At 38.8% G+C, this 23,898-nt stretch overlaps 1 protein-coding gene across 2 annotated transcripts; it reads right to left on the bottom strand.

Annotated features, from left to right (window-relative positions):
* Positions 1 to 516: 516 nt before the first annotated feature.
* On the bottom strand, positions 517 to 23,885 carry Glod4 (glyoxalase domain containing 4). Of its 2 annotated transcripts, XM_058580072.1 has the most exons (10): positions 23,728 to 23,885; positions 20,375 to 20,424; positions 18,715 to 18,835; positions 16,701 to 16,845; positions 14,256 to 14,321; positions 11,609 to 11,745; positions 9,694 to 9,780; positions 9,310 to 9,423; positions 9,134 to 9,220; positions 517 to 1,456 (listed from the first exon to the last, which is right to left on the bottom strand). In XM_058580072.1, exons 1-10 carry the CDS (start codon positions 23,815 to 23,817, stop codon positions 1,391 to 1,393), a joined length of 963 nt encoding a protein of 320 aa, XP_058436055.1. In that variant the 5' UTR covers positions 23,818 to 23,885; the 3' UTR covers positions 517 to 1,390. The 2 variants fall into 2 exon arrangements, with proteins under 2 accessions (XP_058436055.1, XP_046302982.1); XM_046447026.2 differs by lacking the exon at positions 14,256 to 14,321 and having other exon boundaries at positions 23,728 to 23,884.
* Positions 23,886 to 23,898: the final 13 nt, after the last annotated feature.

The following is a 23,898-nucleotide window of genomic DNA, read 5'->3' as shown; positions in this document are numbered from 1 at the left end:
GAGAGTGAGAGAGAGAGAGAAAGAGAGAGAGAATTTTTTAATATTTATTTTTTAGTTTTTGGCGGACACAACATCTTTATTTGTATGTAGTGCTGAGGATTGAACCCAGGCCGCACGCATGTCAGGCGAGCGTGCTACCGCTTAAGCCACATCCCCAGCCCTAAGCCTACTATTTTTAGTCATTTTAAACTGAAAATTATAATTACTTTCTTACCTCAGGAGGGATGATCACAATAAATTAGGAAATTATATTATAGAAAATAAAAAGCAAGATAAATAAATAATTACTATTATATCCACTGAGGAGGACTGCAAGTTTGAGACCAGTCTAAATAACTTAGGGAGACTCTGTCTCAAAATGAAAAATAAAAATGACTGGGAGGTACCTCAGTGGTAAAGTACCCCCAGGTTTGATTCCCAGTACTGCAAAAACAAATACAAGCCCCCCCCCCCCCAAACAAACAAACACACAACAAAATGATTGTACAGAACCAAAGAGAAAACCACCAGATAACATTTTTTTTCAGGCTGCAGAAACCATTTAATCCATTTGTACATAAAGAAACTAGCCCAGAGGGGCACAGGGGCACACTTCTATAATCCCAACTACTTGGGAGGCTGAGGCAGGAGAATAGGAAGTTTAAGGCCAGCCTGGGAAACTGAGTGAACCCTGTCTCAAAATAAAAACTTTCTTAAAAGGGTTGGGGATATATCTTAGTGATACAGCACCCCTGGGTTCCATCCCAGTACTGCAAACAAAGCAAAGGAATGAAAAAAAAAAAGAAACTAGCACAGAGCTGGGTGTGTAGAAACACAACACATTAAATCCTTCCCATCTGTTTTCTCTAGCTTCTCAAAATGTAAAGCAAGTAAAATGGGGTTTAACCAAATCTTTGTCCAAGGAACAGAATTTCTTTAAAAAAATGTATATGTTAAGATCTGCTAGAGTAGAAGATTAGAACAGCATATTATCATCAGATGCTGGAATTCTGACTACTATAAGCAATTGGTTTGAATTTATTTGAACAGTAACTCCTTTAAAATCTACATGATTCATCAAAATTCCCTCCATTCCCAACCAAGACTAATGCCCCATAGAGTTGTCCCAGTCTAGAAAATAATTTGTTACTGATCTATTACCCAATGTACCATTACAGTCCAAGTGCAGATTACAGTGAGTTCCCCTCTACCTGGATTAATGATAATTGGATTTCATTTCTAAACATATCAGAGCTTTCAAAGATTGAAATATACAAATCTTCACTACCCAGGTCTCCTTGCCTGAGCAGGACACAACCAAGTAGTAAGAACATTTATCAAAAAGGGACATATTAGGCTTCACAGGTGCCACGCAAGAATCATAAATGCTTGTTTCACATGATGTCTTCCATTAACCTGAAGCCTTTGGTTTGTTTCTTTCAGCAAACCACTCATCACTTTTATCTGCCGCCATTGCCTACAGAAACAGAAATATACATTTATTCCAAGTCTGAAAAACAATATACACTTTATATCTCACTGCATGTACTATGCACAAAGAAGAAATTGATATTTAAAGAGTGTTCATCCAGTGTATTTTGTTTAATGTGACAGAGATGCTAGTGAATACTGAGCAACCGCTTGGTGATTACCACTCTGCAGAGTTAAGGGCAAAGTCTGTTGGCTGATGAAAGAGCAGGGACCATGCATGCTAGCCTGTGAGGTCTGTGGTAGAACAAAAATCTTTAGTGTCATGAGACTCAATCTGAGACTGAGGCCAAATAAGAGCGGGTATTTAATGTTTTAGCTAGTGGGCCTTGAATGATTCACTTTTTTTAAAAATATATTTATTTTTTAGTTGTAGTCGCGCACAACTACAACTATTTATTTATTTTTAAGTGGTGCTAAGGATCAAACCCAGTGCCTCACGCATGCAAGGCAAGCGCTCAACCATTGAGCTACAACCCCAGCCCAAATGATTCACTTTTTAAAGGCTCCTCCTAGCCTACTCCACCAATATTGGTTCTGTTGGGTTAGTTTTGTGCCTATTAACTCAAACAGAATCCTTGTTAATGAAAGAACTCTTACAAGAGTTCTTTTAGCTGTTTGTTAAGAAAAATACTTAGGCAGCCCAAAAGCAAGTAGGGAAATAGCTTTCTTTAAAAAAAAAAAAAAAAAAAAAAAAGGACAGGGCTGGGGTGGTAGCTCAGTGGTAGAGCATTCGCCTCACACACGTGAGGCCCTGGGTTTGATCCTTACTGCCACCATAAAAAAATAAAGTTATTGCGTTCATCTATAATTAAAAAAATATTTTTTAAAAAATGACAGTTTTCATCACAAGCTAGGTACTAAGCTGGATCAGGTGTGGCTGCTGTGACAAAGTCTCAGGCTTTGGGGTCTATATAGAACAGCCTAGGACTCACATATGGAAACAATTACTTTGCACAGAGAATATGTGTGTGTGAGGCATTCACTATAATACAGCCATGAACAAAGTGGTACCTGACCAACAAGAAACAACTAATTGGAGAAAGTGCAAAAAATACCCATCTACCTTCAGAAGGAAGTCACAAGATGATGTCAGTAATTGAAAATGAGAAAACAAATGTATATAATGTATATATCTTGTTTAGAAACAGTAAAGGTGATGGCAGTCTTGGGTAATGGGTCAAAGATGGGGCAAGACATTATTACATTTCATTTATATAAATCTTAGTACTGGGCTGGGGATGTAGCTCAGTTGGTAGAGTGCTTGCCTTGCATGCACAAGGCCCTGGGTTCCATCCCCAAAACCACAAACAAACAAACAATAAAATCTTAGTATTATCTGATTTATTCTGATGAAAATAAAAGGTGCTTAAAAATCAAAGATATGCTAAAAAGCAACAAAGATTCACAATAGTTGGAATTGCAAAATTTTCTGTCTTTTAGGTACCATAAAAGTGGAGGGACAGAACCCAAGAAACTTTCTTAGTTTTTTGGTTTTTTTTTTTAGATGTTGATGAACCTTTATTTTATTCATTTATTTATATGCGGTGTTGAGAACCAAACCCAGTGTCTCACACATGCTCACAAGTGCTCTACTACTGAACCACAACCCCAGTCCCAGCTCTCTGAGTTTTGAAGCACAAGTTGAAGAACAGGGAAGAGAAAAAAACTCTTTGGGCAAGGCAAGGTTTGGGTTAATATAAACAGTTCAATGGGACTGGAATATGGATAGGTAAGTGACCTTTGGGAGACAGGTAGAATAGATCAGAATAGGGAAGGGCCAGACATGTCCACGTCCTCTGTCAGAGGGTTTGGCATACATCTTGAAAGTACTGGAGAGCTATCAGAAGATTAAACACTTGTAAGAATTACTGGATTGCTGCTGTGGAAAGCTAACACTGGCAGCAAGAAAGGGGGATGTACTGGAAGGTGGGAAGAGGCTTTTGCAGTATTACAGGGGATAATGAGGACATTTTCAAAAATAAAGTTGTCAGACCAAAGACATTCAGAACTCACATCTCTTGGTGACTAAGAGCTAGAAGAATTTAGGAGTGTGAAGAAACAACATACAAATGTGGCTCTGTCTGTACATCTAAAGCTATTTTAAAATAAAAAAACATGTTAAAAACAAAACAACAACATCAAATCAGTCCTGAGGACTGTGGTGTGAACAATTGGGATAAAAGACATACTGTATATACTACCCACAAGAAGAAGCAGGATATAGAGAAAGAAAAAGAATCTACTGTGAAGCCCAAAAGACCTCCACCCAAGCCCCTGCTTGACACTTAGCTGAATGAATGATGTTTATGGCTGAGTGGCTTAATCATTTTTTTTAAATTTATTTTTTTAGGTGTAGATGGACACAACACAATTTCTTTATTTTTAAGTGGTGCTAAGGATTGAACCCAGCTCCTGCCCCTGCTAAGCGAGTGCTCCACCCCTGAGCCACAATCCCAGCCCTGGATTAATCTTTTTGAGCCTCAGTTTTCTCATCTGCAAAGGGGAATGCTATTAATCTTGCAGACTATACTAAGAATTATAGAAAGTACATAAAACACTTAAGAATGTGTCCAAATAAGAGATACTTAATAACAATCTCCATTGAATATTATTAAAAGAAGAATGGATTTTTCTTTTCTTTTTTTCTTTAAGATAAGTTACAGACATGCCGTGGGATCATGGTGAAGAGGCTCACTAGACACAACACTGGTCTGGAACCAAAAGCACTAAATATAAAAAGTGGATAAATGGGCGTCCCTGCTCTTCAAAAGACTCCACTGAGCCGGGAATGTAGCTCAGTGATAACATTTGCCTAGTATGTGCAAGGTCTTGGCTTCAAACCCTAGCACCACCAACAAAATAAAATAAAGAAAATAAAGAGCCAAACCAGAGTGGTAGTACATGCCGGTAATCACAACAACTTGGGAAGCTGAAGCAGGAGGATTGTGAGTTTGAGGCCAGCTTCAGCAACTTAGTGAGACCTTGTCTCAAAATAGAAAACAAAAAGACCTGGGGATGTAGCTCAGTGGTAAAGTGCTCCTGGAATAAATCCCTACACCAAAGACAAAAGAAAACAAAACAGACAAGCCATAGACTAGAAAAAATACTTGCATTTACAGGTATCTACCAAATTACTTATATATAGAATATATAAAGAACTCTAACAAGTCAATAAAAATGAATAAATTAAAATATGGATTTAAATGAGCCTTAAAATAAGAGCAAATATTTAAATAAGAGAAAGAACATTTCAGGAGAATAAAATAATATGAACAAAGACATACAGAGTGAACAATATATTCGTTTTAGAGATTAGTGAATAGCCTAGAATGGTTAAAATGTAAAACAGATCAGAAGTCTACCTTTCAAATCATTTGTCATGAAGTCCACTGGATCAGATAAATTTGTTCTGTACTAATAATACATTCTAATTAAATAAAAACTAGTCACAAAAATGTAGGGCAAACCAACAGTATAAAACCATTTTTCAGACAACAGGGAAATTTTAATAACTGGATTTTTATCCCAGGACTGCCAAAAGAGAGGGAATGAGCACTGGATTTTAGATGACACTGTTGATACACAGTTCCCATCCCAGTGCCAGGGATTGAACCCAGGGCCTTGCACATGCTAGCACTCAACCACTGAGCTATAACCCCAGCCCACACTGTATATTTTTTAAGGGTGACAATGTCAACAATGGTTTATAAGAAAATTGTTTAGGGCTGGGGATGTGGCTCAAGCGGTAGCGCGCTCGCCTGGCATGCGTGCGGCCCAGGTTCGATCCTCAGCACCACATACAAACAAAGATGTTGTGTCCGCCAAAAACTAAGAAATAAATATTTAAAAAAAAAAAAAAGAAAATTGTTTAATTCCTACTTCCTTATATTGTCATAAAAAGTACGAAATACTTAAGTATTTTAGAAATTTAAAAAATGGTATGTTAATCTGAGATTTGTCTTAGAAATCCCCAGCCAAAAGAAAAAAACAAAAGAAAATCAGGACTGGGGATTGAAGGAAAGAATGATAAAAATAACTATGGCACAGAGGTGATGGGTGAGAGTCACCCAGGGATTTGTTGTACTTTTCTTTAGTCATCAGGGAAATACAAATTAAAACCAAAACAAGAAACAATCTTTCAACTGTTAGAATGGCTAAAACCCAGAAAACAAAAACCCCAAATGTTGGTGAGGATATGGAGAAACTGGAATGCTCAAACACCTACAGTACTTCCCCCTTATCCTTAGGTGATACCTTCCAAGACCCCTAGAGGATGCCAGAAACTGTAGATAGTACCCTATAATTTAGTGCTTTCCTATCTTAACTAGGCACTTACTTTGTCCTATGGCAATAACTTGCATTTTGAAATACAAAAGCAAAACTAATACAAATATCTTTTTACTTCTTCAAATTTTATAGATAAAAGATTTGATCGTATTGTTATCTTGGAATCTCAGCATGTTTTTTTTTTTCTTTCCTTATTAATCAAGAATCTTTACCTTTTCACCTAAAAGAAGCACTGTGAAGCTTCTCTTTGGCATAATGAAATTGCCAACATCACTACTTTTGTGCTTTGAGGACATTATTAAGTAAAATAAGGGTTGCTTGAACTCAAGCACTGCTATATCAAGGCACTTAATCTAAAAACCAAGATGGCTACTAACTGACTAATGTGAGAGGAGTGTATACAAGTGGCTACACTGGATAAAAAGATGATTCAAGTCCTAGGTGGAACAGAACAGGACAACAGGAGATATCATTATGCTACTCAGAACAGTGTGCAATTTCAAATGTATGCACTGTCTCTTTCTGGAATTTTCCATTTAATATTTTTGGAAACAAGAGACTATAGGTAACTGAAATCATGTGAAAAGAGAAATTGCAATTAAGAAGGACTACTATAGTATAATTACTATGAATAGCTATTTGGTACTTTTGGATAAAGTAAAAGCAATTCTACTAAGAATTTACCTGAGACATAAAACATGTATCTACAAGAAGATTTAAACAAGAATGTTCATAGCAGTCTTCTTTTTAGGAGATAAACATCTGGAAACAGCTCAATTACATAACATTGAAAGAATCAATAAACAACTGTTATAAAGGTGAATACTATTCAATGAGAAAACAAACAAAAAAGAAATAAACTATGATGTATGTAACTACATGAAGGAATCTCAAAAATGTTGAAAGAAAGAACCGTGTATAAAAGAATACCTACTGAGTGATTCTATTTGTATGAGTCCAAGAACAAACAAAACTAATCTATAGTGCCAGAAATCAGAATAGCACTTGCCTCTGGAAAAAGTGGTCAAGAAAGATGTGAAGAAGGCAGAATCTCAAACTCTAATACCAAAGAAGAGAGTTTAAGAGAAGGGAAAGTTTGTAGATGGCATGAAAGAACAAGGAGGAAGTCCAGCAAAAAGTTGCCTGAGATTCTAGTTTCCTGCATAAAATTTACAAAAGATGTATCTGTATCTTCTTACACATTTCCTGCTTTAGTCTATGGTTTGCTGAGCTTTAAAAACCACAGAAAAATCCCATGAAGCAGATATTCTTACTTTCTCAGATTGTTAGATAAAGAAGCAGTAGTTCAAAGAATTTAAGTAAATTGTTTAAGATCATTTATATAGATATTAAAATGACAGAACTGGGATAGACTAATGAATTCCTTCAATCATTCAATAATGTATTTAGAGATAAGCCAGGTAAGATAAGTAGTGGCATGTGCCTATAGTCCCAGCTACTTAGGAGGCTGAGGCAGGAGGATCACTTGAACCCAGGCATTTGAGACCAGCCTGGGCAACAACTGCAAGACCCTATCTCTCTCTCTCTCTGTCTCTCATATATACATACACACAGAGTATTCAGAAAACCTTTACTACATGCTAGATACAAGAAGTCTGAGTAATTCCTTTGAAGATTGCTTGGAAAAAAATTTTAATACAAAATTTTTCATTTTAATACAAAATTTAAAATTGTAAATACCAAAACAAAACAAAACTAACTTTTTTTAAAATCTTTTTTTTTAGAGGGTGGTACTGGGAAGTGAACCTAGGGCTTTACACATGTTATGTAAACACAATACCCCTGAGCTACTTCCCCAGCCCTTTTATTTTTATTTTGAGACAAGGTCTCTGTAAATTTCCCAGACTGTCCTTTAACTTTCAATCTTCCTGCCTCAGGCTCTCAAATAGCTGGGACTATAAGCACATACTACCATACCTGGCTGAAAAATCAAGTTTGATGAAAATAAAAAAGAAGTTTCTGGATTTGGCAAGATGGAAGTCCCAAAGATGTCAACATCAGCAAATATTTGAGTGACAAAGAGTTACTGCAGAATAGAGTGAAGTATAAATGGAGAGTAAAAAGTAGAAACTGTGTGCAAATTTTTAAAGAAGAAATCTAGGGCTGGGGTTGTAGCTCAGCGGTAGAGTGCTTGCCTCTCATGCGTGAGGCCCTGGGTTTGGTGCCCAGCACCACATAAAAATAAAAATATTGTGTCCATCTACAACTAAAAAAAAAGGAGCGGGGGAAGGAGGGGGAAGAGGGGGAGGAAAAGAAGGAGAAGGAGGAGGAGGAGGAGGAGGAGGAGAGGAGGAAGGGAGGAAGAGGAAGAAGGGGAGGAGGAAGAAGGGGAGGAGGAAGAAGGGGAGGAGGAGGAAGGGGAGGAAGGGGAAGGGGAGGAGGAGGAGGAGGAAGAGGAAGAGAAGAGGAAGAGGTAGAGGAAGAAGAAGAAATCTATAGCCCAGTGTGGTGGCACACACCTATAATCCTAGCAGCTTAGGAGGCTGAGACAGGAGGATGGCAAGTTCAAGGCTAGATTCTGAAGATGTAGCCCAGTCATAAAGGTCCCTTGGGTTAAATCCCCATTACCAAATATAAAGAAAAAAGAAAGAAAGAGAGAAATTTATAAAGAAATCCAAAGAAAGGATATGGAGTTAATACAAAGCTTAAAAGATGGGAACTATTGGAGCTTGCTTGTATGCTGATGAGAACAATTCACTAGGAAGACAGACTGAGCTGCTGAATGGAAGAGAAGACCAGAAACCTAAGAAAGTGAGACGGAGCTGGGGCTGGGGCGCTGGGGTTGTATCTCAAGGGGTAGAGCGCTCACCTAGCATGTGTGAGGCACTGGGTTCGATTCTCAGCACCACATAAAAATAAAAGCATTGTGTTGTGTCCATCTACACCTAAAAAATAAATATTAAAAAAAAAGAAAGAAAGAAAGAAAGAAAGAGAATGAGATGGGATGGTATCTTGGCATTCCCACACTTACTGAGCAGAATAATATTGTATACAGCAGCAGTGGTTCTCTAAGACGCCTGAGTCTACATAAGGGGTCATACAGGTAACAATGAAGACACAGGTCCCTGGCTAAAAAGTCACCCCAACAGCAAAAGGATGTGGTTCAGACATAAGAACCTGGACCCTACTGCTTTGGCCCTTTCCCATATACATTTATGCCTTCCCCCTTAGGCCTATGGTGACATAATATAGAAATAAGACTCACTGGCTAGGGTCATAGCACACTGGTAGAGCACTTGCTTAGCATGTATGAGGCATAGGGTTCAATTCTCAACACCGCATATAAATAAATAAAAAATAAATAAAGGTCCATTGACAACTAAAAAATATATGTTAAAAAAAAAATCAGACTCACATCATCCAATAATTTGCTTCCCTCTGGATCCATTTTAGAAAGTTCTCGAAATGCTTCATCCCCAACAAAGCAAATTTCATGTCCATCCTATACCAATAAATAGAAAAGCAATTTGTAAAAAGACATCTCTGAAGAAACCCATGGTAAAGCCTGTCTCCTTGCTCAGTAATACTTACAGGGTCAGCCAGAATCACTACTTGTACTGTGGCCTTCCCTGGGGTATCCAGACTCACCAAGGGAGTCAGTATCGTCTGGTTCTCCTTTTTCATTAAGTCTTCTAAGTCTGGCAACTTGAGAAAAAGAAGGCAAAGTGAGCAAGGATCACATACTACTTTTATGGCAAGGATCAAATACTCGTTAGCTCCAGATGAGTATCTGATCAGAAAGAACCATGGCACCAATTGTTTGATTTTATTATCTTAATGGCTCTTAAAATAACTGTTGAACTTGATTCCAAAGCGACAATCAGAATGAACCTGAAGAAGGAAGGCCAAGGTCCTCAGCTGAGTGGAACCAGCTAGTCACAGAGATTAAACAAAAGTCAGGTGATCTAACATTACCTCTTTATGGGGACAAGAAAAGGCAATTCTTCCAAAAGCTGCTGCATGGTCAACTGCACCCTTGATGCCCTGCAGCTCCAACTTACACTGAGAAGAAAGAAGAGAGTTTATGCTTCTGGACAGGTTATACATGCATATGGTAACAAAATTCAAACAGTGGGGCGAGGGATGTAGCTCAGTAGTAAAGTATTTGACTAGCATGTTTAGACCCTGGGTTTGATCCTAGATCCCCAGCACATTAAAAAAAAAAAAAAAAAAAAAAAGTTAAAGAGTACTAAAAGAAGTAAAAACAAAGTCTTCCTCCTACTTTCACCCAAGAAGCTACCAGTCTCCAATGTCCAGAGTTTTCTTCTAGGCACATTTTGTGTGTGTATGTGTGTGTGTGTGTGTTTTGTTTTATATAAATGGCAACCCAATTTACAAGTTATTCTATCATTTGTTTTCTTTACTTAACATTACCACATACCAGTACATAAAGATTTGCCCCAGGCTTTTCAATAGCTATATAATAATCCATTCTGTTTTTTTTTGTATTGTTTTTGTTTTTTGTGAGGGGGTTTTTTGGTACTGGTGATGGAACCCTTGTGCATAGTAGGCAAGTCTTCTTCCACTGACCTACATCCCCAGTATCCTATTCTATGGATTAATTATACAGTTTTTAAATATTCGTCTAATCCACAGGACCTGAAGATTCCTATCTTTTCCTACTACAAACAATGCTACAATAGATAACCACAAACACACTTCTTTGTGCATGTATATGCTGAGTACATCTATTAAAAAACAGACCCCAGGGCTGGGGTTGTGGCTCAGCGGTAGAGCCCATGCCTAGCATGTGCGAGGCCCTGGGTTCGATCCTCAGCACAACATAAAAATAAATAAAAGTATTATGTCCAACTACAACTAAAAAGTAAATATTAAAAATATATATAATACGGGCTGGGGTTGTGGCTCAGTGATAGAGCACTTGCTAGCACATGTGAGGCGCTGGGTTTGATCCTCAGCACAACATAAAAAGAAATAAAATAAAGGCATTATGTCCAACTACAATTAAAAAAAAAAAAAAAAAAAAAATATATATATATATATATATATATATATATATATATATATATATATATATATATATATATATAAAAAACAATCCCAGCTACTTAGGAGGCTGAGGCAGGAGGATCACACTTGGCCAGCCTGGGCAAATAATAGAGATCCTGTCTCAAAAAACAAGACAAAACACAACCCCCAATAAGGGCAGGAATGTCACTTAGTGGTAAAGTAGTTGCCTAGCATGTATAAGACCCTGGGTTTAACCCCAAGTGCCACCAGAAAATAAAATATCCAAGAAGTACAATTGCTGGGCCAAAGTATAAAGACTAAATCAGGTTCAAATGCTAGGTTACTAAGTATATATATATTTACATATATAAAAACAGATCACGCATTAATTCTTGTTTGTGTCTAAGAAATTCCACCTCCTATAATGTGTTGGCCGTGCTGGGGATAGAACCCAGGGCCTTTCATGTTAGGCAAAGGCCTTTCACTGCTCTACCACTATGCCATATCCCAGCCTATTCCACTTCAAAACAGATATATTCCCAAATAGAAACAGAAATAATATCTGAGTGGTGAGATTATCACTAATTTTTATTTTATTCTTTCTGTCTGTATAAACATTGAATCAGGGCTGGGGTTGTAGCTCAGTGGTAGAGCATGTGTGAGGCGCTGGGTTCAATCCCCGGCACCACCACATTAAAAAAAATAAAATAAAAATATTGTGTCCACCTACAACTATAAATACATACATACATAAATAAATTTTGAGTCACTGTGAAGAACTATGGGAACAACCTTCATGTTCCCCTTATTTATAAAACAAACTCAAAGAAACAAGTTATTTTTTTCCAAGATCACTTACCTGGTTATCAGCATAGCCCAGCAAAGCCCTTTGTTTCTCTTCATCTTGTTCATAAATTTTCATTCCCAGTAGATTAGACCAGTAGTGCAAGGACTTCTGAAGATCAGACACTGCAAGAGTTACTTTCAATACAGGATCTGTAAAGTAATAAATCAGCAGGAATAGATAGGTCATTTTGGTACAACAGATTAAAAAGACCAAGCTGGGCATGGTGGATTGCAAGTTCATGGTCAGCCTCAACAATTTAGAGAGACCCTCAGCAATTTAACAAGACCCTGTCTCAAAATAAAAAACAAAATGGGCTGGGGGTGTAGTTCAGGATTACTGGTTTCAAACTCCAGCACCACAAAAATACATATATACAAAAATAGGCTTAGGGCTGGGGAGATAGCTCAGTTGATAGAGTGCTTGCCTTGCATGCACAGCCCTAGGTTCAATCCCCAAAACAAAACACTCAATCATATATAAGAATTTAGTTAATGGGGGTGGGAATATTCCTTAGTAGTAAAGTGTATGCTTTGCATATGTGAAGCTCATGGTTTGATATCCCCCAAAAGAATTTAGTTTATGATTTAAAAAACGATTTTAAATCAGTATGAAAGGGCACCTTATTCAATAGACGACACTAATTTAATTGGTTAATCAATTGGTGGGGAAGAGGTATGTATTTGAACTAAATAGAAAATTAAATGCATTCCTAATGGGTTAAAGGGATCAAGTTTAAAGAATAAAACTAAGAAAATACTAAATACAGGTGATGATTTATACAATTTTAGATTGGAGGATGATTTTTATTTAAATATGACACCAAAGATAGAAAAACCATGAAGAAAAAAAGCCTGCCAGGTTAACTACACAAAATGGGAAAATCCTAGACAATAAGAACTAAAAGAAGAATTCTAGGGCTGTGGATGTAGGTCACTGGTAAGGTACAGGCCTAGCATGTACAAGCCCTGGGTTGAATCTTGAATGCTCCTTGTCCCCCAAAATAATTAATAATTAAGATTAAAAAGTAAAGAATTGGGCTGGGGTCGTGGTTCAATGGTAGAGCGCTTGTCTAGCATGTATGAAGCACTGGGTTCGAATCTCAGCACCATACATGAGTAAATATAGTCCATTGACAACTAAAAAAAATAAAGAATTAGGAAAAAATTTTTGCTATACATAGGACAAACATTAATATGAAAATCATATTTAAGTACCAATGAGAAAAAGGTGAACAGCCTAGAAAAATTGGCAAAAGGTGCAAAGCAGATATCCACATGAGGAGGAACTGCAATGGTCAATGAACATGAAAAACTTATTCAACCTCACAAATCATCAAAGAAATTTAAATTCATATAAAATATTTCATCTAACTGGCAAATAATTTGGTTTTTCATTATTATTATTTTTATTTTTGTTCTCTTGGCAAACAATTTTAGTTTTTTCACATTGTTTGAATTAAACCCACGTCCCCAGCCCCAGGAAAATAATTTAAAAAGTAGTGTTAACTGTGTGTGTGTGGGGGGAGCGGGCAGGGGTCACAATCATAGAGTACTGATAGAGTGTAAATTAATACATTTCTGGTCAACAATTTGATAACTGCCTCACATGTATGAGGACTGGGTTCCATCCCTGGCACTGCTTTAAAAAAAATAACAGTATTCTTGACAGAATGTATCAAAATCTTTAAAAATGTACATTATTAAAAGAGCAAGTCCAGTTTCAGCAATTCAAAAAGTAATTGTGGATGTATGAAGGTCTTTCATCACAAAGACACTTGTCAGTGTTGCCCAAAAAATGAAACACTGGGAATAACATAAACATTCAACAATAGAGAATTGTTTATCTTCCTACAATGTGATAATGCAATGGAATTCTTGAAATGGATAATGAAGACAGATCCTGTCTAAAATAAAAAAGGGCTGGGGATGGGGCTCGGTTGAACCTTGGGTTCAATCACTGGTACCAAAACAAAACAAATCAACAAGTCCCAGTTGATTCAGAACCTGAAGGAATGCAGGAACAGGAATGGGAATAAGTTTTTGAAACTAAACAGGAATGAATAATTCAAACAAAGGATGGATGCCAGCTAGACTTCTACTTCTCTTACAATGATGGGTTCAGCAGCAAGCACAGTGTATTAAATCTGACCAGGAAGTTAGCTAAAAGATTCCAAGAAAGTTCTGCACAAAGAACAGTAAGAACTTGGTTTCCTGACCCCTGCCCAAGTGAATGTGTGACAACATGTAGCCCTAACTGCTACTGGCAGCAGATTTAACTCCATTACCAAAAGAAAATTAATGCCCCAAGGATGTTATCATTACCTCCCAAGGAGGACAAAAACAGTATCTAAAACACTTGGGACTCTAAGTGTTTCAGATTTTCAGGTTTTAGAAAATTTGCACAGACTTTTACTGGTTGATCATCCCTGATCCAAAATGCTCTGAAATCTGAAACTTTCTGAGTGCAGATATGACGTTCTAAGTATGATGTTTTGGATTTCAGAACATTTGGAATTTTTGGAATAGGAATACTCACCTGTATTGAATAACTACTAAGATTAGAGGATGAAAAAAAAAGTATGATGGATTTAGTTGCAGAAATTATGGTTTAAAATAGTATTCAGGGGCTGGGGATGTGGCTCAAGCGGTAGCGCACTCGCCTGTCATGCGTGCGGCCCGGGTTCGATCCTCAGCACCACATACAAAGATGTTGTGTCTGCCAAAAACTGAAAAATAAATATAAAAAAAATTCTCTCTCTCTCTCTCTCTCTCTCCTCTCTCTTAAAAAAATAAGTTCTTAGTTTAAAAAAAAAAAAATAGTATTCAGACCAACCACAGTGACACATGTCTGTAATCCCAGCAACTGGGGAGGCTGAGGTAGGAGGACTGTAAGTTTGAGGCCAGCCTCAGAAACTTAGGGAGACCCTGTCTCAAAATAAAAATAAATAACAATGAGAAAGGGATAAAGATGTGGCTCAGTGATAGAGTAGCCCTAGGTTCAATCCCTAGCAGCAAAAAAAAAAAAAAATGAAAATAATAAAGTCAGTATATAAAGCAATAATTGCCTGTCAAAAAAAAAAAAAAAAAAAAAAACAACACAGCTAGGAATAGTAGTTCATGCCAATAATCCTAGCAACTGGAGAAGTTGAGGCAGGAGGACCACAAGTTCAAGGCCAGCCTCAGCAACTGAACAAAGCCCTAAGCAACAAAGTGAGATTCTGTCTCAAAAAATAAAAAGGGGATCTAGCTCAGCAATAAAGTACCCCTTGGTTCAATCCCCAGTACCAAAACAAAAGAAAACAATGACAAAAATGCTTTCTGCATCATGTCCCAAATGCTGAGTCTAATTTTAGTTTTCAGTGCTATTTGTTTTTCATCATGCTCAGCAAAAAGAAAGACCAATCCTTTCTGATGTGGGAGGGTAGACCAGCTGTGTAGGACTTATTGCAAGCTGGTATTTCTGTACTTCATTGATGATTGAAGGGTTTTTTTTGTTTTTTTTATTTTCTGTATGGGGGAATTGAACCCAGCATGCTTTACCATGAGCTACATCCCAAGTCCTTTTTATTTTGAGACAAGGTCTTGCTAAGTTGCTGAAGGCTTTGCAAAGTTACTGAGGCTGGCCTTCAATTTGCAATCCTCCTGCCTCAACTTCCAGAGTTGCTGGCATTACAGACATGTATTACCACACCTGGCTTGGAAAAAAGAATTTATATGGCTCATGTCAAGTCACCTACAGGCATGTGTTCACTGAGTGAAATGGCAGGCAGAATTGTCCTTGCTCTTTACCAGCCTCCTCCTGCCCTGCACTGCTACCACCTCACCCTTTTTTTTTTTGCTTTTGTGTTGGCAAAGAGGCAGTTGAATTTATAGGAATTAAGTATACATGATGAAGCTGTCACTATCTTGAAAAAACACACCTTGTGAGATTTCTTTCCTGCTTTATGTGACAGGCAGTGTGGTGAACTCCTCACTTCTGTTTCATCGTTACCAAGTACCAGCATAGAGTTTTGGAAACTAACCTCAGCTCAAGTGGTGTGTCTAGGAATAATCCTACTTCTCTTACAATGATGGGTTCAGCAGCAAGCACAGTGTATTAAATCTGACCAGGAAGTTAGCTAAAAGATTCCAAGAAAGTTCTGCACAAAGAACAGTAAGAAGTTGGTTTCCCGACCCCTGCCCAAGTGAATGTGTGACAATATGTAGCCCTAACTGCTACTGGCAGCCATCCTATCATCAAGAGGACTTAGCTCTAGGAGAAATACACTGAAGAAAATAGAACATTTTAGAGAAAACTTGGGTAGTGACACTGATATTTTTTCTACTAGAATACCTGCTCTGTGAGCTAAAAATTTTTCCTATCATTCAAATTAGTCTGAGTTGGGTTTTCTGTTATTTGTAACTGAAAGAATCATAAGTAGGTGCATTACCAATAGTACAAAACCAGTCTAGATTCCCTGTTGACTAATGTTCTAACATGATAATATAATTACTCAGAAAACAGGTAAGAGCACTGGCTTGTGAAGGACATGTCATATCAAAACAAAAAGACTCCATAGCAGTAAGAAATCCCACTCCCTCTCTTCTTTCATCAAAGGTGGCTTTAGACAGGTGCTCTGGTTTGGATCTGGAATGTCCCCAAGGCTCAAGTGTTGAAGACTTAGTTCTCAATGCAGCAAAAGTCCCACTCAGAGGTGGGACTTTCGGGAAGTGATTGTCTCATGAGGGCTCTAACTTCATCGGTGGACTGGTCCATTAATGGGTTTAATAATCTGATGGTATTATGAGGAGGTAGTGAAACTGTAGGATGTAGGGTCTAGTTGAGAAATTAGGTCACTAGGGACACACCCTGGAAGGGCAATTCTTGTCCCTGGCCCCTTCCTGTTTCTCAGTTCTCTGCCATGAACTGAGAAGCTTCCCTTGGCCATACCCTTTCATCATTATGTTCTGCCTCATCTGAGGCTCAAAGCAACCATGGACTGAAACTTCTGAAACTGAGTCAAAATACACTTTTCCTCCTTTAAGTTGTTTATATCAGGTATTTTGGTCATAACAACAAAAAGCTGAATAACACAATAGGTTTTTACTCATCCTGATGTAATTACCTGACTGAAGTAGACTGCGATTCTGCAAATAGAATTTATATCCTCCTGGGGCCTCAATTTCAAAAACTCCTTCTGCAACTTCACTGAGTGGCCACTCCAGCTTCCTGGCATTGCTGACAGCCTGGCTAGAAGCAAGTGTGATTCCCTATAACAAACAATGAACACACCCACACATATAATCACAACAGATCTTTTACAGAACAAGGAGCCAAAGTCCACTGACTCTAGGTCAAATTACTTAAGATTTAATTGGCATTCCAAAATTTTCTTCCATTAATTGCAAAGTATGTTTTGGATGTTTTCCTCCCACAAAGATTCAGATGTTTTTGGATCACAGAAGAGAAATTCAAATGTCAGTAAAGTATATCTATTCAAATATTCAAGATCTAGGGCTGGGGGTACCGTGGTACCGTGCTTGTCTAGTATGTACAAGGCTCTTGGTTCAATCCTCAGTTGAAAACCAACAAACAAAAAAATATTTTTTCAAGATGAAGCCAGAGAAATCTTGATTTTTCCTTGGCCTGTCAGCTACCTCTTCTGAGATTTTTATTTATTTATTTATTTATTTATTTATTTATTTATTTATTTATAGGCATGGTCTGGTTATGTAGCCTAAGCTGGGCTTGAACTTGGCAATATTCCTGCCTCAGCCTCCTGAGCCATTTTTTTTTCTTTAAGTTGTAGGTGGACACAATATCTTTATTTTTATGAGGTGCTGAGGATCAAATCCAGTGCCTTATACATGCAAGGCAAGTGCTCTACCATTGAGCCACAACCCCAGCTCCTAATTTTTGCTTTTTGTTTTAAAATATTTATTTTTTAGTTGTAGTTGGACACAATACCTTTATTTATTTTTTATGTGGTGCTGAGGATCGAACCCAGGGCCCCACACTTGCTAAGCAAGTGCTCTATTGCTGAGCCACAACCCCAGCTCCCAATTTTTGCTTTTTATTTTAACTTTTTCTATTTAGAATTTATTTTAAATTTAGGGCTTCCTGGTATTTGGCTTATTTGCAAATGTTGGTAGTAATGATAACGTAGTCTTCATTTTTGTGTAAAATAGGTAGAGAACCCAAATTTGAGGGGGAATAATGCAAACAAAACAATATAACATTTATATGAGGCCAAGAGGTAAGATCCTGAAGCTATGATGAGAGCCCAATATGTCTCTACTGAAACTTTGGGGTTTGCAGGCACCCCCCAGGACAAGGGAGTATACTGCCCACTCCCATGTCCCCAGGAGGGGAGTCCTATATGGAAATAATGGCCACCTCTGGGGTGCAGCTTCTGAGGTTCTGCCTCTGCAAGCAGAGCCTGGGCATCTGATAAGGACAGGTTCCAGCCCAGGACCAATTTTTGCTTTTAAAACAACAAAAAATTAAACAATTAATGAACTTTAAATTTACTCAAGTACTCAATAATGTACACTTGGGTCTCCTGAAAAGGCCAGCCTCATTTCTTTTTTAAATAATTTTTTTAGTTGTAGATGGACAGAATATCTCTATTTATTTATTTTTATGTGGTGCTGAGGATCAAACCCAGGGCCTCACACATGAGAGGCAGGTGCTCTACCACTGAGCTACGGCCCCAACCCCTGCCAGCCTCATTTCTAATTTGGACTATAATAGTCTCTGCTGCAATCTGATTAATTCATCACCCACTGTGCAGCCACAGTAAACTTTCCAAAATGCACCCAATAGCCTGTTTTCAAGATAGCTCCTGGACCTTGCTTTCTCCTCTGCTCAAAACCCTCAATAGCTCTTCATTTCACTCAGATGGATTATAGTGGCCTAAAAAGGTTCAATCTAATCTGACCCCATCTCCTACCACCTTTCCCTGGTGTTCTCCATTCCAGTCACCCTGGTTTCCTTGCATTTCCACATGGCTAACTCCCTTACTTCCTCGGAACCTTTGCTCCAATGTCACTTCCTCATGGATTCACGGACTCAACAAATTCAGATTAAACAAGTCATCTACCCTAGCCAAAAATCTACTGGGATAGAGTGATATTTACCATGAAGTCATTGCCCAGCTTGTAGTCTCCAATGCCATAATTGTAAGTCAGCTCTGCAACAAAATGATCATCCTCAGGCCCAAATCCCACCATTGTTTTACTCCATTTCCCATCATAAGGCCTAGAAAAATGAAAGTAAATGAACCCAGTGACCATAGGCAAAATCTGCTATAGTCCTCCCTCAGAGAATTATGGGGCACAGAATGGTGGGCAATCCCTTCTGGTCCCAAAAGTTCTCATAAGGTTATGATGACCTCAGGAGTTGCTGAGAACAGCTGAGGGCAGTGCTCATGGGCCCCAACTACAAGCTTCAAAGATCTTCTGTTTAGCACTTTACTGGAAGGAAAGATTCATTTACACCTTCTTTTTTGGCAATGGGGATTAAATCCATGGTCTTGTGAATGGTAAGCATTAGATAAGTACTCTACCACTAAGCTATATCCCTAGCCCTTTAAATATTTTAATTTTGAGACAGGGTCTTGCTAAGTTGCCCAGGCTGGTCTCAAACTCGTAATCCTCCTGCCATATCCTCCTTAATAGCTGGGGTTAAAGGCATGTTTGTTCACTTTTCTTTAAAGCAGAAAGTAGAATCCTAAAGAAAAAAATAATACTAATTTCCAACCTAAGTTCCTAAGTTCTGAACTTAGTTTGTTTATTTGTATATCAATCAACAAGCACACAAATCCCAACAGGCCAATTTTTCAACTTGATGTGGCTATTAAACTTAAAAGATACTCAATAACCAATGTTTTATCCAGAGCACATATTTGTGTTTATGGTGTAATATATCTAATTCCTGTCACAGAGGTCCTAAAATCCTTGGAATTTCCTGGTATTGGGGTATCTTTCCTAGTAAGTCCTTTCCATAATGCCTGAGTTTATGATAATGAACTGTCTTAGAGTGGGGCCCTTAGAGAGCCCTAGAATAGGGCTGACTCCATAAAAATCAAGTAATTAAAGGGTTTGAAGTTTCAGCCCCACTCCCCTTTGGGAAGGGGAAGGGTTAGAGATTAAGCTCTAATAATCTGTGTAAAACTACTGAACAACAAAACTAGATGAGCTTCTGGGTTGCTGAACACATGGAAGTACTATGAGGGTGTATATCCAGAAAGAATATGGAAGCACCACACCTCCTTTCTCCCATATTCTGCTCTATGCACCTCTCCTACTTGGCTGTTCCTGAGTTACAACCTTTATAATAAACCAGTAAATAAAAGTAGTGTTTCTCTGAATTGTGAGCCTTTCTAGCAAACATGTGAACTTGAAGAGGTAGTCATGGAAACCTCCAATTTATAATTTCTGGTAAATCAGAAATAGCAGAGGCCCAGACTTGTGCTGCGCAGCTATATTGGGGTAGTCTTGTGGGAATGAGCCTTTTATTTGTGGGATCTGACACTAACTTCAGGTGGACAGATTAAGAATTTAGTTAAACAGTAGGACACCTACCTGGTATTGGGAGAGTTGGAGAAATGCCTGGTTTATCAGAAGTGCTATGTGAGAGTGCAGAGAAACAGGATGGTTTCCCCAGTGTTCTTCAAGTTACCTCCCTGATTTACTGACTCCTTCATTTATTCCATTTATAGTCACTTTGAGAAACTGCCTTCTGTTCTCCTGGGGGTATTCAGAGCCTACAGGAGATTTAAGATACAAGATGTCATACCCATTACAGGCAGCTTTGCAGCCTTCTTCAAATTCCTCATGCCGCAGAACCTGGAAAGGGAATTAAAATAAATTGTAAGGTTTTACTAGTACTGCACATAGTATATTTAGCACAAACTAAAAGGTCAAAACACAGACATTATCATTTGTAAACTTTGTTTAAAAAAAAAAAGGAAAGGACGGAGAGAAGAAGAGAAGGAAAAAGGAAGAAAAAGAAGAAAGGAAGGAAAGAAAAGCTTTATACCTTTCCCAAGCTAGAAGAGGTAAGGGAGAGCAGCTTGACACCAAACTGCGAGCAAGCCAAGTTGTAAAATTCTACCTAGATTGGGAAGCAGTGCTGAGATGGAAAAAGTGTGGTTTTTCAGCATCAGAAAAATCTGATTTGCAATTCTGGTTCTCATCTAGCAGTGTGTAATTCTGAGCAAGCTACTTAGGCTTGGAGTCTGTCTCCTCATGTGTTGGTGAAAATGGGTAACTTGTTAAAGCATCTACCATAGAACCTAATATGCATTAGATTCTCAATGTCTTAATTTCTGTCCCCCCCCCTTTTTTTTTTGTACCAAAAACGGAAAAGACACTTTACTATTCAGCTACATTCCCTGTTTAAATTTTGAGACAGGGTCTGGCTAAATTGCTGAGGTTGGCCTTGAAATTGAAATCCTCCTGCCTCAGTTTCCGAAGTCCCTGGGATTTCAAACATGCACCACCATGCCCAGCACTGTTTTCCTTTTCGATTCCATGGCTACTGTTTTAGTTGAAGCTCCCATCATCTCTTCCAAAGACTACTATTAGGCCGGGCACAGTGATACACATCTGTAATCCCAGGAACTCAGGAGGATTCCAAGTTTGAGGTCAGCCTCAGCAATTTAATGAGATTCTCTCAAAATGAAATGGGCTGGGGACATATCTCAGTAGCAAAGTGCCCCTGGGTTCAATCCCCAGAATCAAAGCAAAACAAAACACAGAACAAAACAAAACTCTACTAATCTTCTTCCATTATACCACCATAAAAGTGTATCACTAAAGAACACTTCTGCCGGGTGCAGTACATGCCTGTAATCTCAGCAGCTCAGGAGGCTGAGGCAGAAGAATCTTGAGTTTAAAGCCAGCCTCAGCAATTTAGCAAAGCCCTGAGCAACTCAGTGAGACTCTGTCTCTAAATAAAATACAAAAAGGGCTAGAGATGTGGCTCAGTGGTTAAGTGTCCCTGGGTTCAATCCCCAGTACAAACCACAAACCATTTCTGATTACATCACTGCCTTATTTAAAAAAAAAAAAAAATTGGGGGCTGGGGTTGTGGCTCAGTGCTCTTAGCACGTGTGAGGCCCTGGGTTTGATCCTCAGCACCACATACAAATAAACATTTTAAAAAAAATTGATCTCCCTATTTACTGAAGCATCAAATCCAAATTCTCAAGCCCAGTATTCAATACACTTTCAGAAGCAATCCCAATCTATTTGCCTTGCTATCCCATCTCTTCAACTTCAAGTAGATAAAGGCACATAAATAGTGGTGTTTCCAAACATATCTTTGCATCATCTACTCAGTTCTTCTAGTATAACTCATTCCTTCCTCTGATTTTGATCCTTGGAAATACTATTTCTATATTCTATAGGTCAACTTGAATGTACAGTCTTTATGTATTATTCCTTGATGACTCAGGTTAGAAAACCTTGCCTTTTTAATTTTTCTAATACTTCTAGAACATACATATATATCTAAGGGTCAAATGCTTTCTAGATTTAAAAAAATTCATTTAGTTGTAGATGAACACATAGTATCTTTATTTATTTTTTATATGGTGCTGAGGATGGAAGCCAGTGCTTCACACACATGTGAGGCACACGCTTTACCACTGAGCTACAGCCCCAGCCCCTCAAATACTTTTTTTTGGTGGTGGTGCTGAGGATTGAACCCAGGACCTTGTGCATGCAAGGCAGGTACTCTACCAACTGAGCTATATCCCCAGCCCTCAAATACCTTCTAAATAACATGTATAATCTTCACAACAGCCCTTTAATCAATGAGGGAAAACAGTAAATAGAGCTTTGTGGTTTTCTGCTATCATTTACTAAGACATTAATTCTGACTTCTACTACTTTTAGCTAGGTACAAATTCAATCCCCATCTCCACCTCACCCCTGACCATGAGCTCTAGTTGTGGCTAGATATCAAAATCTTTTGCAAGTCTGTCATCAAAACTCAACACAGTACCCTGAAAAAATATTTCACTGTACTAAACCTCAACCCTTTTTTGAGACAGGGTCTCACTAAATTGCTCAGGCTGGCCTTGAACTTGTGATCCTTCTGTCTCAGCCTCCTGAGTAGCTGGGATTACAGGCCTGCACCATCCTGCGGTCACTGCATATATTTTTTTAAACCACTGATGTACTCAGGTAACTCCCTTTGTACTCCGGGTCTTCTGTACTGTTTCTACACAAAACCACCCTTGGCTCTAACAATGCCTTCAACACTGGTGTGTACTCTCCTTCCCTGACTTACTAGGAGTTCCCTAAAAACCTCCTTCCATGTTCTCAGGTGAGTGACCCCTGAACAATCACAGCTTCTCAGAGCTGGAGACATGCAATTTGATGAAGGCAGTGGGGAAGAGAATGGATTCTGACCTCATACTTAGGCCTGGATTGTTGAAAGGAGAGTCAACGATTTATCCAGAGAGATGAGAGAGTTATGGAGAGAAACCACACAAACTAGCCCTGACCAAAGCAAAACTTTGAATATGCTGATTATCTACCCAGAAAGGCTCCAATACCAGAAGAGACTGCGTTATTGTTCACTGGAAGAATATTATGTAAGTTTTTGGTTGTTTATTATCCTTCACAGTACATTGGAAGCTCCCCAAGGCAGACGCTCAAAAATATTTGTGTATGTAAGTGAAAAAACGTGCGCATAGCTAGCATGTCAATCCTTTTTTGTAACGCCCACCGCGGTGGCCCACGCCTGTAATCCCTCCAGAGGGAGGCTGTGGCAGGAGGATCCCAAATTCGAGGCCAGTCGGGGCTATTTGGCGAGACACTGCCTCAACTAAAATCTAAAAAATTAAAATTATTTTTTTAAAAAGGTTGGCCATATAGCACAAGTGGTAACGCGCTTGTAGAGCATTGCGAAGCCCTGGGCTCGGCCTCCAGTATCAAAAAAAAAAAAAAAAGAAAAGAAAAGAAAACACAAAACAGTACCTAACCCGTAACCGGGGACTCAGCGTTTCCTGAAGCTGAATACCCCGCAGGGCCAATGGGAGAATCCGGGGCCCAAGGTCCGACCACACACCCTTGACCCCCTCCTCCGCCAGGCACTTCCAGCCTCGCGCGCCAGCCCCTGTCGGCCCCAGCCTGCACCTTCATCCCCAGGACATCTCGAAAGAAATGCGTCGTCTGGAAGCGGTTTCCCACTTTGAAAACGAAGTGCAGAGCTCGGCGACCAGCCATGACTCCCCACGCTACACCACCGGCACTCGGACAGCGACGCCCCACCCACACAGACGGCGCCGAGGGCGGGTGACGTCACTG

The sequence above is a fragment of the Marmota monax genome, unplaced genomic scaffold (genome assembly GCF_021218885.2).
Source record: "Marmota monax isolate L192 unplaced genomic scaffold, Marmota_monax_Labrador192_F-V1.1 WCK01_AAM20220418_F8-fsc00138, whole genome shotgun sequence".
NCBI lineage: Eukaryota > Metazoa > Chordata > Mammalia > Rodentia > Sciuridae > Marmota > Marmota monax.
This window is presented reverse-complemented; position numbering and strand designations above follow the sequence as displayed.

What these genes read in the sequence shown, in the direction of transcription:
- Glod4 (XM_058580072.1), bottom strand. Translation starts at nt 23,817, where the DNA reads ATGGCTGGTCGCCGAGCTCTGCACTTCGTTTTCAAAGTGGGAAACCGC. An exon ending in CCGGGCCGCACGCATGACAG is followed by an intron (nt 11,746 to 14,255) that starts GCGAGTGCGCTA and finishes ATTACTTTACAG; the next exon opens with ATCCTGTATTGAAAGTAACT. An exon ending in TGGGCTATGCTGATAACCAG is followed by an intron (nt 9,781 to 11,608) that starts GTAAGTGATCTT and finishes CTTTCTTCTCAG; the next exon opens with TGTAAGTTGGAGCTGCAGGG.